The 17478-nt window shown below is 40.6% G+C and overlaps 1 protein-coding gene across 1 annotated transcript in view; it reads right to left on the reverse strand.

The window, feature by feature from the left end:
- LOC123950777 (contactin-associated protein-like 4) overlaps window positions 1-16768 on the reverse strand; it is a 129816-nt gene extending 113048 nt beyond the window's left edge. The window contains exons 1-2 of the mRNA XM_046019191.1: window positions 16746-16768; window positions 16101-16201 (exon numbers count right to left, since the gene is read on the reverse strand). Of these exons, the coding sequence (XP_045875147.1) occupies window positions 16101-16185 (85 nt within the window). The 5' untranslated portion in view covers window positions 16186-16201; window positions 16746-16768. The remainder of the gene's footprint in view (window positions 1-16100; window positions 16202-16745) is intronic.
- Window positions 16769-17478: the final 710 nt, after the last annotated feature.

Raw genomic sequence — 17478 nt, forward strand, 5'->3', positions numbered from 1 at the left:
TCACCATCATCACCACCACCATCATCTTCACCATCATCATGATCACTACCATCATCATCAGTCATCATCACCGTCACCATAATCAACACCATCACCACGATCACCAACACCAGCATTATCATCACCATCATCACCATCACCACATCTTCATTATCATCATCATCACCATCATCATTTTCATCATGATCATCACCATCATCACTACTTCTCTTTGAAACACCATATTTACCTTAGCTTCTCTTTTTTAAGATTCTGCTTATTCATTTGAGAAAGAGTCAGAGAGAGAAAGAGCACAAGCAGGGGAGAGGCAGAGAGAGAGAGAGAGAGAGAGAGAAGGATACTCCCTGCTGAGCTGGGAGCCTGACATGGGGCTTGATCCCTGGAGATCATGACCTGAGCTGAAAGCAGATGCTTAACCATCTGAGCCACTGAGGTGCCCCTTACCTTAGCTTCTACTGCTTACTTTGTATGTTGAAAATCAACTAATTTAAGTGGATTACTATTTTTGAATACTTCAAGTAGCATCTGACTAAGATCTGAGAGGTGATACATAGTATTTTGACCAAATCGTTATAGTACTAGCTCAAAGAATAATTAAACTGCCTCTTCAGCAATTCTGGAAGTATCTGTTTTGGGGTGAAACACAGGACAACATGGAGAAGCCAACATGAGGATCTCTAAACACATGAGCAGCTTATAAGTGATCTGTTCAAGGTCCAGCCATTGTGACGATGGCCAAACCTAAGGTTCACACAGATTCCAGAGATTATTTGTCAATCTCTTTAACAGTTCTCAAAAAAGAAAATGCACACTATAAAACCTTTCTCAATGGATAAAATCAGAGGATAAATCAAGTAAGGAAACTGACAATTAAAGATTTCCCCAAACTACTTAATAGATGTAATTTTTTAAGGGAGATGTATATAAATAATTAGTGTGTTTTAATCTAGTAAAACTTCCCTTTAAAACCACATTTGCAAATCCCATAATTTCCAGAAATAAAACCTCTGGGAATTGGAAGCCATTACTTCTTATTCTAATGGCAATCAATGGCAATGTTCACACACTCATACATGCATATGTGTGGATATTTTTTTCTTTTATTTTGGGATTTAAAATTGTGGAGATAGTTTTCAACTAATGACCTGTTCTATTAAGTAGGTGTGGAATTTAACCATTCCACAACCGCTAAGGTAAAACTACTGAAAACGACAAGCATCTTCTGCTTCCATCATTCTCAGATCATTTTGCCAAAAGTGCTTCCCAATGGGAGCATGGAGGGGGCCACCTCCTGCCATGTCCCTTCCCGGTTTCACTGCTTACAGTTCAGTTTTCTCACACACAATGATAAGAAACTATTATGAAAAACTACAACCAACTGAACATGCTGTGGTTCAGAAACTGGATTTACTGCAGACCTCCAAGGGCTATAGAAATAGGTTGTAAAAGCTGCATACAGATCTCTTGTTATTGCTAAATACTGGAATTTCATTTACCAGATAAAAGAAATTGAACACCGACATTTAAGCAAGAAATGACATGTTGGATCTATGAAACTAGAACAAAACATATCCTTACTTATGCAATATCATATCATGTTAGACCAGGTCTTACCCCTGAGTGATGTATGTACACACGTGTATGCACATGCATGTGCCTGTGTGCATGTGTGTGAATACATCCACCCACACACATAAACTCATGTTGCAGTTATTTTAAATGTTATTCAACGAAAATGACCAGAGCTATCAAATTTCCTTTTTCTCCCCCCAAAAATCTTTGTCTGGGAAGCAGTCAGTCAAATGACAATGCCCTCAAGTGGCTCTGAAGTGCTGAGTACAGCTGTCACAGCCATCAAGCAATCCCTCTAAGAAGTGGGAGAACAGGCCAAAAGTCAGCCATGTTTTTGTTCTTCTGAAATGCACTCAGACTGGAAGGAAAATTACTTAGCTCTTATTTCCTGAGTGAGGAAATGCCTTTTCAATCATTTCACATTCAACATGCATTTTTGACCTGAGGGAAAATGAGTCAATTCGAACTCATTTGATTACGTGACTTTGTACAATATAAACAAATAGTCTCTATTCCTCTGAATTTGTTCTGCTTTAAATGAGCAGCAAAATCTAAATTTAGCATTTCCTAATAAATACAATTCAAAGACTACGTAAACTACTATTCATGTCTTCTTATTAGTTAGAAAATCATTCTTTTACAGAGTAATTCTAAAACTTTATCACAGAAATACTTGCTTAACCAGTGGTCTTTATATTTTATTAGAGTATTTTCCTAAGCTTTAGTTAATTCCCTAAATATCTATTCTATGAACATGCACTTTGTGATAGATTCACTAATCATATTTTGAAAAAGAAACAAAAGTAGAGTCTGATCTACCAATCATAGAAAGCTAATAAGAAAAAAGTCAATAACAATATGAAGATATTTATAATAAAGTCATTAATTGAATAAATTAAATGATTGAAAACTGAGATACCACCTTACACCAGTTAGAATGGCCAAAATTAACAAGACAGTAAACAATGAGTGTTGGAGAGGATTTGGAGAAAGGGGGAACCTCTTCCACTGTTGTGGGAATGCACATTGGTGCGGCCACTTTGGAAAACAGTGTGGAGATTCCTTAAGAAATTAAAAATAGAGGGCGCCTGGGTGGCTCAGTGGGTTAAAGCCTCTGCCTTCGGCTCAGGTCATGATCCCAGGGTCCTGGGATCGAGTCCCACATAGGGCTCTCTGCTCAGCAGGAAGCCTGCTTCCTCCTCTCTCTCTGCCTGCCTCTCTGCCTACTTGTGATCTCTGTCTGTCAAATAAATAAATAAAATCTTAAAAAAAAAGAAATTAAAAATAGAGCTACCCTATGACCCTATAATTGCATTGCTGGGTATTTACCCCAAAGATACAGATGTAGTGAAAAGAAGGGCCATCTGTACCCCAATGTTCATAGCAGCAATGGCTACAGTTGCCAAACTGTGGAAAAAGCCAAGATGCCCTTCAACAGACAAATGGATAAAGAAGATTTGGTCCATATATACAATGGAGTATTATGCCTTCATCAGAAAGAATGAGTACCCAACTTTTGTATCAACATGGTTGGGACTGGAGGAGATTATGCTGAGTGAAATAAGTCAAGCAGAGAGAGTCAATTATCATATGGTTTCACTTACTTGTAGAGTGTAAGGAATAACATAGAGGACACTGGGAGAAGGAGAGAAGTGAGTTGGGGGAAATAAGAGGGGTAGATGAACCATGAGAGACTGTGGACTCTGAGAAACAAACTGAAGGCTTTGGAGAGGAGAGTAGTTGGGGGTGGGTGGGAGGGCCTGGTGGTGGGTATTCAGGAGGGCACATATTGCATGGAGCACTGGGTGTGGTGCATAAACAATGGATCTTGGAACACTGAAAAAATAAAATTAAATTAAAAGAAAATACTAATCCACCAGTTCCAATATGGGCAAGATGTGGAGATTGTTTCTGGAAGCTGAAGACTTTGTAATTACTTTTTGAACATTTTCAGAAACTGGGGACTCAGTGCCTATTCTTCTACTGGGGGAAGATTCATGGGACTTCATGGGATCTTGAAACTGCTCTGTATGGTCCATGTTCACAGCTGTCTACACTTCCAAAAGAGCAGCAGAAAATAAATTCTAGGATAATAGTGGGTGCCTGAACCCAATCTCTTTGCACAAACACATACACACACAAGCTAGAAGACGACCAAGAATTACAGGCATAGCCACATTTGACTCATGCCACGTGTATAGACAACATGTGACACATGTGCCACATGTTTCAAGTTAAGCTAATAAAGAAGTGAATGGGAAGAGATTCCAGTGGTATTCTTACTGTGCGTGGGGGTGGAGTAGGGAGGAGGGACCTAAGATTACCCAGAGAAAGTGGAGAATAAAATGGAGAACAGATCCAACAACACAAAGAAAACCACCACCTGCAAGAGAAGTGCAGTGCAATTGCAAAAAACTTTACATAAGGTGGAGATTTGGACATTTAGAGCACAAGGAAAACAGCTTGGAGTGAGCAGGGCTGAGGACTAGGGATGACAATTCAAGGGAGAAAGAGGTGACTGGAAGAAGAAGCTGCTTCTTGGCACCAGAATTGTGAGAAAACAGAAGGAAGAGGAGAAATCATGCACAGTATTTTGCAGAAGATGGGACAAGCCACACCATAGTAGCCCTTTCTCCCCTCATCTTATCACCACCAATAATGACATCCATTACAAATTTAAACTTAATCTTACTGCCTAAAGAGGGCATTTATGGACTAAGATCCTGTCCACAAGATGCCCAGGCATAAGAACAATCAGATCAAATCCACGTCAACAACTGAGAAGAAAATGTTAAATGAGGATGAAAACATTTCAGCAAATGAATGCCTCTACCCATCAGAATAAAAGCCAACCACGGATCCCAGAAAAGTTATGATGCAATACCCCAAACTAAATTAAAGATCCTAAGTCCTCAAACAGAAATCTGTACATAGAAACAATCTAATTCAAAAAAAAAAAAAAAAAGAAAGAAAGAAAGAAAGAAAAGAAAAAATAAAAAGAAAAAAAGAGAAAAGAGTCTAATTCAGAAATTTTAAAAGAATAAAAATGGGCAATATAAAAGAAATCCAATGAATACTGATTGAATTCAGAAAAAAATATAGAGAAAGAAAAACACAAGACTGTTTTGTCGATATAGACACATCTACAAGATGTTTAAAAAAAGAATATTATTCAAGTAAAATTTTAATAAAGAACATTGAAGAACTACAGAAATACAATCAAATGAATGAGAATAAGATTTTAAAAAGTAAAACTATCCAGAGAAAAAGTGACTAAAATACAAGGTAGAAAAAGAAAATTAGAATCTATCTATTATCTATCATTTCTGAAAAACAAAAATGTAAAACAATGGAAAATAAAAAAATATTTTAACATGTTAATCCATTTTAAATTTCTGGAAATAAGGGGAAAAAACCCACCTAAATCTCCATTTTGAAAGGACCTTCCATGTAAGGACCCAGGTTAGATTCAAGACATGTTCTCCATAAATCATTAGAATGAAATGCAACATAAAAAGGCAGGGCCTCTAGATAAAATTGAGCACTTAGAAAAGTAGGAAAATTAAACTGATGTCAAATTCTTATGAGCTGTGGAACAGCATGTTCAAGAAGCACATGGAAAGGAAATTCAAGCTGAGGATTTTGTACTCAGCCCAGTTATCCTCCAAATACAAGGTTGTAGAAAATCTGTTCAATGCTCATGTTCCTGTGATATGGGGCACAAAGCCCTTCCCCTGGAATCTACTATGAAAGCAGCTCTCTGAGCATGATCTTGGAGACCCTCGGGGGATCCATGATGCCAAAGCATTTATATAAAACTATTAAGATGCCTTCTGTTAATTTATTCTAATTTTCTCAGTATACCAGTTTTCCAGAGGATTGATGAAACATCCAAAAGTATCTAAAAAAGCTATCAAAATACCTCTCTTCTTCCCACTGACATATTTGCTGGAAGCTATCTTTTCTTCATAAACATCCACTGGAACAATGACAACAACAAAAATCTCAAGTTAAATGCAAGAGATAAGAGAACCTAGCTGTTTTCCATTAAGCCCTATATTAAAATTTGCAAAAGTATAAAACTAAGTTACTTTACTATTTTTATGTTTTGAAAATGTGTTTATTGTCTATAAAATATTTACTGTTAATATGTAATTTGCTTCTTTTTGTTATTTTTAAATGTATTAATTACATATTTTAACTATTAATAGCAATAACCTACATAAATAAAAGTTCATTGGGACCCTCATAATATGAGCATAAAGCCACCCTGAGCTGAAAATATGAGAGCAACTCTACTAGGTTTATCCAATCTACAAATGATTGGGAACACTTTAGGAAAAAGACTAAGTAGAAGATATTTAATGTATTTAGTTCTAGATAAGAAATTGAGACCAACATGGAAATATGGATGGAATGATAGCCTACAAATATTGTATGTTCTAAGAAAACAGGAAGAATGCAAGAAAAATATGGGAATATAAGAGAGAAGAAGTAGGAGAAGATCATTGATTATAGTACTGATAATAGATACTACTGAAAACTTACCTACAAGACTGTGAAATTTGTAAGACATCACAAAGATGTCATTACAAAGGAAATTAGTACAGCAAAAGACAGAACCTCCTAAGTACCTATAGAAATAATAATAATAAAAGAGCAAACAAAACAAATCTCAGGGAGTAAAATCTTATTAAATATACATAAAAACACAATAATTATATAACATAAAAATCCACAAAACATATTAGCCACACCAATATGTATGGGCTTAACATGATAATTATAGATTTTGAATTTGGGTACTAAAGCAAATCTCAATCTAATACGAGCACAATAAACACATCTAAAACAACATAATTTAGAAGGACTAGGAGTGGATGGTGGGCAGATGTGTGTTGACAAAAATATGAAGAGTGCCCAAGTGGCCCTGATAATGGACAGGGTTGAATTCAAGGCCAAAGCATTCCATAAAACAAAGATCATTCTATAACAACAACCTCAAAATTCACAACAAAATTCACAACAGCTATAAATGGCCAGGACCAAGTGACACAACCAAACACACAAAATGGAGATCATGGTTAGTGTAAGAGGAAACAGAAACATGAATAATAGATTTTAAAACATCACTCTGAGAACAAGATAAAAAAATAAGTAAAATACAAAAAAATATATAGTATAATCTTCAAATAAATAAAAAACTATCCAGATAGAAAAGATTATTCTCTTAGCCACATAAGGAACATCCACAAAAACCGGTCATATAATTGGTCACAAAAGTATCAGTAAATATCATAAGACAGGGATATTATGGATGTCATTTTCTGATCATGATGCAACAAAACAGTACTTCCAGTTGGAGAACCTAAAACCTTCCATTAAGCAATTTTTATATAGATGTGGAAATACAAACATAATATGAGAATTTGTGAAAAATCATAATAATGGAAACACTATATTGGATAGATTCTGTGCAGAACAGCAAAAATAGGTCAGAGGAAATTCCATAGCCTTAAACATTGGTCTACACATAAAAGAATGAAAATGAATAAAATCCTCTACTCAAAATTTAGCCAAGAAACCATCATTCAAGCCAAACAAAACATAAGGAGATAAATAACAGAGTAAGAACTATTAGACAACAGGAAAGGAGTGAATTGAATTAATAAATTAAAACCCCAGGTTTTTGAAAAAATAAGCATAATAAACCACCAGACAAATAATGGAGAAAAGATGAAAAATAGTACAAAGTACAAAATTAGAATGACATTGAAAAAGATCCATAAGGGGAGGAGCAAGATGGGGGAGGAGTAGGAGACCTAAATGTCATCCGGTCTCAGGAGTTCAGCTAGATAGTTATCAAACCATTCTGAACACCTACCAACCCAACAGGAGATGGAGAATAAAGAAGCTCAGAAAAAGAGAGACAAACAACTACTGGACCACAAAGGGAGAGTTTGAGAGATAAATCATACCATAAGATGAAACAATATTAGAATAATTGAGTTTCCAGAAGAAGAAGAAAGAGAGAGAGGGGCAGAAGGTATGCTGGAGCAAATTATAGCAGATTTTCCCCTAATTTGGGGAAGGGAACAAGCATCAAAATCGAGGAGGCACAGAGATTCCCCCTCAAAATCAATAAAAATAGGTCCACACTCCACCATCTAATAGTAATGCTTACAAGTCTCAGTGACAAAGAGAAAATCCTGAAAGCAGCTTGGGACAAGAGGTCTGTAACATACAGTGGTAGAAATATTAGATTGGCAGCAGACTAATCCACAGAGACCTGGCAGGCCAGAAGGGACTGGCATGATGTATTCAGAGCACTAAATGAAAAAAATATGCAGCTAAGAATATTATATCCAGCTAGGTTGTCATTGAAAAATAGAAGGAGAGATAAAAAGCTCCCAGGACAAACAAAAACTGAAAGAGTTTGCAAACACCAAAGCAGCCTTATAGGAAGTATTGAAAGGGATCCTCTAAGCAAACAGAGAGCCTAAAACTAACAGACCTGAAAGGAACAGAGACAATATACAGTAACAGTGACCTTACAGGCAATGCAATGATTTGTAACTTTCAATAAATACCCGGAATGTAAATGGGCTAAATGCCCCAATCAAAACACACAGGGTATCAGAATGGATAAAAAAATAAGACCCATTGATATGCTGTCTACCAGAAACTGATTTTAGACCCAAAGACACCTCCATATTTAAAATGAGGGGGTGGAAAGCAATTTACTATGTTAATGGACATCAAAAGAAAGCTGGGATAGCAATCCTTATATCAGATATACTAGATTTTAAGCCAAAGACTATAATAAGAGATGAGAAATATTATATCATACTTAAAGGGTCTGTCCAATAAGAAGATCTAACAATATAAAATATCTATGCCACTAACATGGGATAGGCTAATTATATAAACTTATTAATAACAAAATCAAAGAAACAAACAATGATACAATAATAGTAGGGGACTTTAACACCCACCTCACTGAAATGGACAGATCATCTAAACGAAATATCAATGAGGAATTAAAGGCTAATATGACACATCAGACCAGATGGACATCGCAGGTATATTCAGAACATTCCATCCCAAAGCGACAGAGTACACATTCTTCTCTAGTGCACATGGAACATTCTCCAGAATAGACCACATCCTGGGTCACAAATCGGTCTCAACTGGTACCAAAAGACTGGGATCATTCCCGACATATTTTCAGACCACAATGCTCTGAAACTAGAACTCAACCACAAGTGGAAGATTGAAAAGAACTCAAATACACACAGGCTAAAAAGCATCCTACTAAACAATGAAAGGGTCAACCAGGAAAACGTTTTAAAAATTTTAAAAATTCATGGAAACAAATGAAAATGAAAACACAACTGTTCAAAATCTTTGGGATACAACAAAGGAGTTCCTGAGAGGAAAGTATAGCAATACAAGCCTTTCTCAAGAAACGAAAGGTCTCAATTATACAACCTAACCCTACACCTAAAGGAGCTGGAGAAAGAAGAGCAAAGAAAGCCTAAATCCAGCAGGAGAAGAGAAATGATAAAGATCAGAGTGAAATCAATGCAATAGAAACCAAATGAACAGTAGAACAGATCAACAAAACTAGGGGCTGGTTCTTTGAAAGAATTAATAAGATTGATAAAGACTTATCAAAAAGAAAAGACAAAGGACCCAAATTAATAGAATTATGAATGAAAGAGGAAAGATCACAATCAACACCAAAGAAATACTAACAATTATAAGAACATATTATGAGCAACTATACACCAGCAAATTTGGCTATCTGGAAGAAAGGGATGCATTCCTAGAGACATATAAACTACTACACTGAACCAGGAAGAAATAGAAAACCCGAACAGACCCATAACCAGCGGAAAAAAAAAATTGAAGCAGTCATCAAACATCTCCCAACAAACAACAGCCCAAGGCCAGGTGGCTTCCCAGGGGAATTCTACCAAATATTTAAAGAAGAATTAATACCTATTCTCCTGTAACTGTTCCAAAAAATAGAAATGGAAGGAAAACTTCCAAACTCATTTTAGGAGGCCAGAATTACCTTGATCCCAGAACCAAAATAAAAAAAGAAAATTACAGACCAATACCTTTGATGAACACAGATGCAAAAATTCTCACCAAAATACTAGCCAATAGGATTCAACAGCACATTTAAAGAATGATTCACCATGACCAAGTGGGATGTATTCCTGGGCTGCAAGGTTAGTTTAACTTCCGCAAATCAATCAATGTGATACAATACATTAGTAAAAGAAAGAATGAGAACCATATTTTACTCTCAATAGATGCTGAAAAAGCATTTGACAAAGTACAACATCCTTTTTTGATCAAAACTCTTCAAAGTGTAGGGATAAAAGATACATACCTCAGTATCATCAAAGCCATCTATGAAAACCCACAGTGAATATTATTCTCAATGGGGAAAGACTGAGAGCTTTTCCCAGACAACAAAAAGAAATAAAAGGCATCCAAATTGATAAAGAAGAAGTCAAACTCTCACCCTTCGCAGATAATGTGATACTTTATGTGGAAAACCCAAAAGACTCTACTCCAAAATTGCTAGAACTCATCCAGGAATTCAGTAAAGTGACAGGATATAAAATCAATGCACAGAAATTAGTTGCATTTCTATATACCAACAACAAGACAGAAGAAAGAGAACTTAAGGAGTTGATTCCATTTACAATTGCACCCAAAACCATAAAATACCTAGGAATAAACCTAACCAAAGAAGCAAAGAATCTGTACTCAGAAAACTGGAATACTCATGAAAGAAATCGAGGAAGACACAAAGAAATGGCAAAAAATTCCATGCTCATGGATGGAAGAACAAATATTGTGAAGATGTCTATGCTACTTTGAGCAATCTACACATTATGTAATTCCTATAAAAAACCCATCAACTTTTTTCAAAGAAATGGAACAAATAATCCAAATATATATATATGTATATATATTATATATATTATATATATATTATATATATATATATTAATATATATATATGTATATATATTATATATATACATATATATACATATATATACATATATATAATGGAATACTATGCACCCATCAAAAATAAACTGAAACCCTGCCATTTACGATGGTATAGATGGAACTAGAGGGTATTAGCTAAGTGAAATAAGTCAACCAGAGAAAGATATTTATCATATGATCTCTCTGATATGAGGAATTTGAGAGGTAGTGCAGGGAGTCATGGTGGGTAGGGAGGGAAAAAATGAAACAAGATGAAACCAGAGAGACTCTTAATCTCACAAAACAAACTGAGGGTTTCTGGGGGTAGGGGCTAGGGGGAGGGTGGCTGGGTTATGGACATTGGGGAGGGTATGTGCTATGGTTAGTGCTGTGAACTGTGTAAGACTGATAATTCACAGACCTGTAACCCTGGGGCAAATAATACATTATATGTTAATAAAAAAAAGAAAAAGATCCCTAAAAACACGAAGCTTATTTGCACACCTCTATGCAAGCAAATTTGAAGAGTAGAATTATAATTTCTAAGTAAAATACAGTTTAGCCAAATTAGAGATAGAATTCTTAACCAAACTGATTTTTGTGAAAGAAAGAGAAAGTTATCAAAGAACAAATTCAGAAAGAGAAAAAAGGGGGAGAAAGCACCAGGCCCAGATGGTTTCACAGGTGACTCTGCTAAACTGAGAGCAAGGACAGTGCTAGTGGAGGTAAATTATTCCAGAGCATAGAAAACAGGGGAGAACTCCCACTCTTCATTAACGCAAGTATAACATTAATAGGTGCATCGTAAAAAGAAAGACATTACAAGACAAAAATCACCTATGAATATGAGTTAAAAATACTAAGTAGAGGGGTGCCTGGATGGCTCAGTGGGTTAAGCCTCTGCCTTCAGCTCAGTTCATGATCTCAGGGTCCTGGGATCAAGCCCTGCATCAGGCTCTCTGCTTGGTGGGAAGCCTGCTTCTCCCTTTCTCTCTGCCTGCCTCTCTGCCTACTTGTGATCTCTCTCTGTCAAACGAATAAATAAAATCATTTAAAAATTACTAAATACAATATTGTTGGCTAGATGACAAATTCCCTTAAGAAAATAGTGTCCCAGGACCCTATGAGACTTAGATGAAGATACTATTCACCATTAAAAATCTATTGACAGGGGCGCCTGAGTGGGTCCGTGGGTTAAGCCTTGGTCTTCAGCTCAGGTTATGATCTCTGGGTCCTGGGATTGAGCCCCGAATCAGACTCTCTGCTCGGCGCGGAGCCTTCTTCCCTCTCTCTCTCTGCCTTCCTTTTTGCCTACTTGTGATCTCTGTCTGTCAAATAAATAAATAAAATATTTTTAAAAATCTTTTGACATAATGGTCATATTGACAGTCTAAAGAGAAAAATCACATGGCTATTCTCCAGGCACTATAACACTTTTCACAACATTTAATGGACTGTTCAGTAATGATGCCAGAAAACAGGGATGGAGGGACACTTCACTGACAAGATAACATACATTTCCAAGCCTATTCCTCACTGGGGCATTCAGGGGATCCCTAAGATCAGGAACAAGACAGAAGCCAGCTCTCTACTAATCCACACTGTATTGGAGGAGTTACCCAATGTAACCAACAAGAGAAAACCACAGAGGCAGCATAAAAACAAAAATAGAGTAAGAAGTCAGCTGTGTCTATTTTCAGATGAAAATCACATTCCAGAAACAAGCAGGAATTGCAAATGAACACATACAAAATGGTAAAATGCCACGGAGGGAATTTGGCAATTGTCACTTTAGGAACTGACCCCTAATACATACATCCAACTATTTAAAAACACAGTTGCTCAAAGTTATTCATTACAGCATTATTTTAGTTGAAAATATTGGAATCCATATTAATGTGTATACACAGAAGACTGATATCAGAGAGAGAGAGAGAAGATAGAGAATACATATGTGTGTGTGTGTGTGTGTGTGTGTGTGTGTGTGTGTGTGTGTGCATATATCTGATGTGAAGTGCAGGTGTTTAAAGGGATGAGGGAGATTTCAATGAACTGATACAGAGTCGTTTCTGGGATACATTGTTCACAGAACAAAGGAACATGTGTAACACGGTGTATAGGAAGGGAGAAAAAAAAAACCCATGAAGTTGCCAAAGTTTGCAAAAAGAAACACAGAAAGTATAGACTAGAAACTAGTGAAAGTGGGTGAAAACTCAAACTGCCCAGAGCTGAACAGGGTCCCCTGCATATTTCAACAGATGCCATAACCACCCCATCGGGTGAGCCCAGTGGCACTTGGCCACAGTGTCCCAGCGACACAAGCTCAGTTAGCAGGAAGCCGAGAACTGCAGACATGTCTGACATTCCTGTTGCAAGTCTGTTTCTTCAGTGAACAACTGCATTTGGACACTAGTCTTTGGACATCGTAGGTGTAAAAGAGTGAGTGCACTGATGTTGTTGGGAGCCTGGCATTCTGCAGAAGAGAGGAGATGCAGGATGGAGATAAAATATGGGATCTCGGCAGACAGAATAAAAGCCCAGGCAGGGATGGAACCAGCAGTGGGAGGACCAACACTTTCTTTGGTCTCACGTACACTCAGTGCTTAAGACATCCCCACTTGGGGCGCCTGGGTGGCTCAGTGGGTTAAGCCTCTGCCTTCGGCTCGGGTCATGATCTCAGGGTCCTGGGATCGAGCCCCATATCGGGCTCTCTGCTTGGCGGGGAGCCTGCTTCCTCCCCTCTCTGGCTGCTGCTCTGCCTACTTGTAATCTCTCTCTCTCTCTCTCTCTCAATCTGTAAAAAAAAAAAAAAAAAAAAAAAGACATCCCCACTCGCCCACTGAAGTCCAAAATGAGCAGTGCCAGCGGGGTCAGGAAAGAGCTCGCCTCACATCATGTCTCTGTCTGCTAGTCCCTGGTAGGAGTGCACAGGAAACCCTAGCCGCAGTCCAGGCACATGTGAGGGACACCCTCCTCTACTCTGCCCCTGGGAGTACAGGTGCTTGGCTGGGAGACTCCTGCACATTCCTGAAATGTCTGCGTTTTCCCCCACATGGGACACTCTGACCAGCAGTCCACCTTTGCAGGGAGAACTGCGGGCTCAAGCTTGAGGTCCAAGGTCTGGACAGCCTCACGCCTGCCCCCATGCTTGCAGGTGAACCAGAACCAGAACCAGAACTGGGGCACCATGCCCCACCCACACCAGGGGTACACAGTGCCTAAAGGCAGGTTCCTGCACCCTGTGGGCAGACTCTAGGTCTCCTGCTCATTGTTGTTCTCCAGGATTGCTTAATTTATTTTGGGTCAAAGTCTTATCTGGAGGAATTATATGAATAGTTCAAGCTATTTCTCCAAAAGGGAAGAAAACGTGCCCCCTGAAAGCTTTTGCACAGATTTTATTCCTGTGGTAACGTTCATCTTTTTCAGCAAACGGATTCTCATCTCCAGTGATTTCTTGACTCTCTAGTGACTTGAGCTGTTCATGCTGATCAAACATAAAGCAGTCACTCTGTCAGCCCTTCTTCCACTGACAACAGTGCTCTCAGGATCCGATTAGCAAGAAAGCTCTAGCTTCTAGAAGATAAACTTTGGTCCTATAAAGTCAAGGGGTTTCATTTTAACTCATGAAGAACTGTAACTTCTACCTTTTGGAGATAAAGACTAACTTTTGCATCTGAAATATTCTTAATAATTCAGTATCATAGTTGTTTTGAAATTTGATTCTTTAGTAAAGACACCACACGCTTTGTGAATACAAGACAGATAAACGTGGGGAGCGGTCCCTTGGGTATAAGTCCTGCGATGTAAGCAGGAGTTCACGTTGACACAGTCCGCTGTGAAAAGAACCACAGAACCCTGACACCCTCCACGGGATTTCAGGAGGACAAAAGCAAAAGCATGGGAATTAGATTAACTAATGAACCGTGGAACACTACATCAAAGGCTAAATATGGACTATACGGTGGCTAATTGAACATAATAAAAAATAAAAATAAATAAAAAATCACAGTGCTTACAAAAATAATAAAGACGGTTTTGCCCCGCGTGTGCTGCTGGGGCACAGCCTCCCGCCGAGGGCTGAGAGCGGCCTCTAGTGCCCGCTCGGGTGGCTACACTCGGGCCACCGTCTTTGCCCAGTTAACCTTCCTGTCCTCTCTAAAGGTGATTTTTCCAGGCTCTGTTTTTAAGAACAGTGTCTGTGCCGCTGCCCGGCTTGCACCTTTCTGCAGTGTGTGCTGCCGTCCCGTGTGAGCACGTCATGTGGTTCCCAGAAAACACCGACCCAGTGAAGTCCCAACACTGGTGCGGCACCTGCACACGGGAACCGAACAGCCGGGGGGGAGGGGGTGTTGACTGACCCCGCGGTTCCAGGGGGGCCCAGCAGCCTGGGTGTCCCAGCCCCGAGGGGAGGACAGGGGCCCCTCTGCTGCAGCAGCTCCGGGGCCAGGGACGGTTGTAGCCTCTGCTCATACCCCGTGCACATACCGCTGGGGGCCTCCACCCTCCCGGCCGGACCCCAGAATCAGAAGGAGGTGGGGGTCACAGGAGCAGGGAAGGAGGAAGTCCCCATTCAGGCAGAGGGGCTCGGCGCTCTGTCTTCACAAGGGCTCAGCACTTGTCAGGAAGGGACAAGTTCCCTTGATAGAGATTTTCAGCCAAGTACAACTCCAAAACTTTTGGATGTAGCATGGGTAGGAAAATCGGGTTCTCCTGAATTGTACCGGAAAATGCCTTTGGGTTAGACCCACAGAACTAGTCTAGGAACAAGGACTTGGGTATCTGAACCTACAAAACAGGATCCAGAACGAGATAGAATGAAACAGTGTCATCACCCAACACTTAAATAGTGACTCTCATTTTATGGGGTTTTATGGGGAGCAGAGGAGGGTTATTTATTTCTACCTGTAAATGAAAGAAGTCTTTCTGTGAGAACGGCGGGCTTTCCAGGGCAGCTGCACGAGGCTCTCTCAAAGGTGGGCACCCCAGGTCGGCCCCAGCAAAGGAGGCATCCGAGCTGCCCCAGGGGCCCCCTCCCTCTAGCGCGGCTGCTCCCACAGACCTGTGAGCTGCCACACCCAGGGAAGCTGCACAGCCTGGAACCTGCCTGTCACCTCGCGTCAGACCTAATCTCCAAAGTTCCAGGTGCCACCCTGGAGAAAGGAGCCCACAGAGACACAAGCTGCGGTGTGTCCCCAAAATGTCCCTCTCACACTGAACTTGAGCCTTCTTGATGTATTCAAAGACAGGGAAACCACAGTACTGCTTTTGGACAAATTCACGAAAACACTCCCTGAACAACATGGACTATATCAGAGGAAAAGAAGCGAGAAGAAATGTGTCCTATCTAGGGCTGTTCTTTAGCAGGTCCTGGTCTGATTTCTTTAAGATGGTTCATTTCCAGAAACACACGCTGCCATCCCTGCTCTAAATACTAACAATCAAACAAAAACAACAGTGTTTAAAGTTTGGGGAGAGCCCCATGCAAGTTGTAAGTCATCTGCTGTGCTTACCTGTGTCTCCCGCTGTGGCTGCACCCCAGCTCTGCACAGACAGAAGGACGAGTGCCCCGACGATGGCTCCAGGGACAGACCCCATGTTCCTGGTCCTTCTCCTGGAGGCCCCCAAAGCCCCGAGCTCCAGACTGCTGGAGTCTGCTCAGTGCAAGCAAGCTGGCACCTGTCTCCCGGTTTCCAGAGCTCCTCCTCCTGCCTCCCCTCCCTCCTCTCCCTCTCTCTCACTCTCTCCTCCCTTCACCCTCTTCTCTTCCTCCTCTCTCGCTCCTCTCCCTCTCTCCTTCTCTCCTTCCTACTCTCCGTCTTCTCTCTCCCTCCCTCCCCCCTCTCTCTCCCTCCTTCCTCTTCTCTCTCCCCTTCCCTCCTCTCTCTCTCTCCCTGCCTCAGTCCTGCCTCTCTCTGGCCTGCATCTACCTTTCCTGACCCCCTCCTGAGCCTGGACCCCCCAGGAACTGTCACCTCCACATGCAGGGACCCCTCACAGTGACAGGTGGGAGTCAGGTGCTGCAGACTGGCACCTGCTGGTTTGCTTATACACCCAGGCTCCCTCCCCCCAGCTTCCCTCACCAACAAACCCCGACTCCTCCCCTGCAGAGGAGGGAGGCTGCCCTCTCCTGGGTCCAGGACCCACATCCCCCGAACCTGTGTAAGTGTCAGCTCAGAAGAGGCAGAACAGGGAGAAACGCAGGTGCCGTTTGTCAACCTTGGCTCCCTGTGTCTGGGAGAAGAGCGTTGTTGTCTGATTATATAAAAAGTATTGTTTAGGGTAGGAGCATTTTCACCACCTAAATTCCAGTGACGGCATCAGAGGCTTGGGAGTGGAAGGCATGACAACCCCGCACAATGGGGGAGGGGTAACGATTTCTGATTTCCATGGTGTGCGTGTGTGGGGGTATGAAGCCAGTTATGTAAATCAGATGGGTTTACTGACTAAATTCCAAGTTTTCAAATGAGCTCTATCTCCTAGGAGTGTGCTCCCACCCAGACCTGCGGTGAGAACCACCCAGGTGGGAGAAAAGGGTGCAGGAGCCAGGGAGAGCCTCAGGGGTCCGTGTCTGAGAAAAGCTGTGAGTCAGTGGCCTCCTCCAGGGACAGGAGTACTTCTTGACCAGAACGTTAAGCGTGGTTAAGGACACCCAGTGATGCAGGCATCTTACGGAACAGGGAGCAGTCCTGGGACACACAGACTTACCTTCAGCAGGTGAGGAGGCGGGACCTTGGGTTGGGGCATCGGGAGGCTCAGCACCCCTGAATCAGGGGTCAGGGAAGATGCCTGTCCACGACACACCCGCCAACCTCTGCCGGTGAAAGGACCACGAGTTCTCATCCCACAAAAACCCTGTATCAGGTTTCTCATGTGGAGATAATTCAGAAA

The sequence above is a fragment of the Meles meles genome, chromosome 9 (genome assembly GCF_922984935.1).
Source record: "Meles meles chromosome 9, mMelMel3.1 paternal haplotype, whole genome shotgun sequence".
Lineage (NCBI taxonomy): Eukaryota > Metazoa > Chordata > Mammalia > Carnivora > Mustelidae > Meles > Meles meles.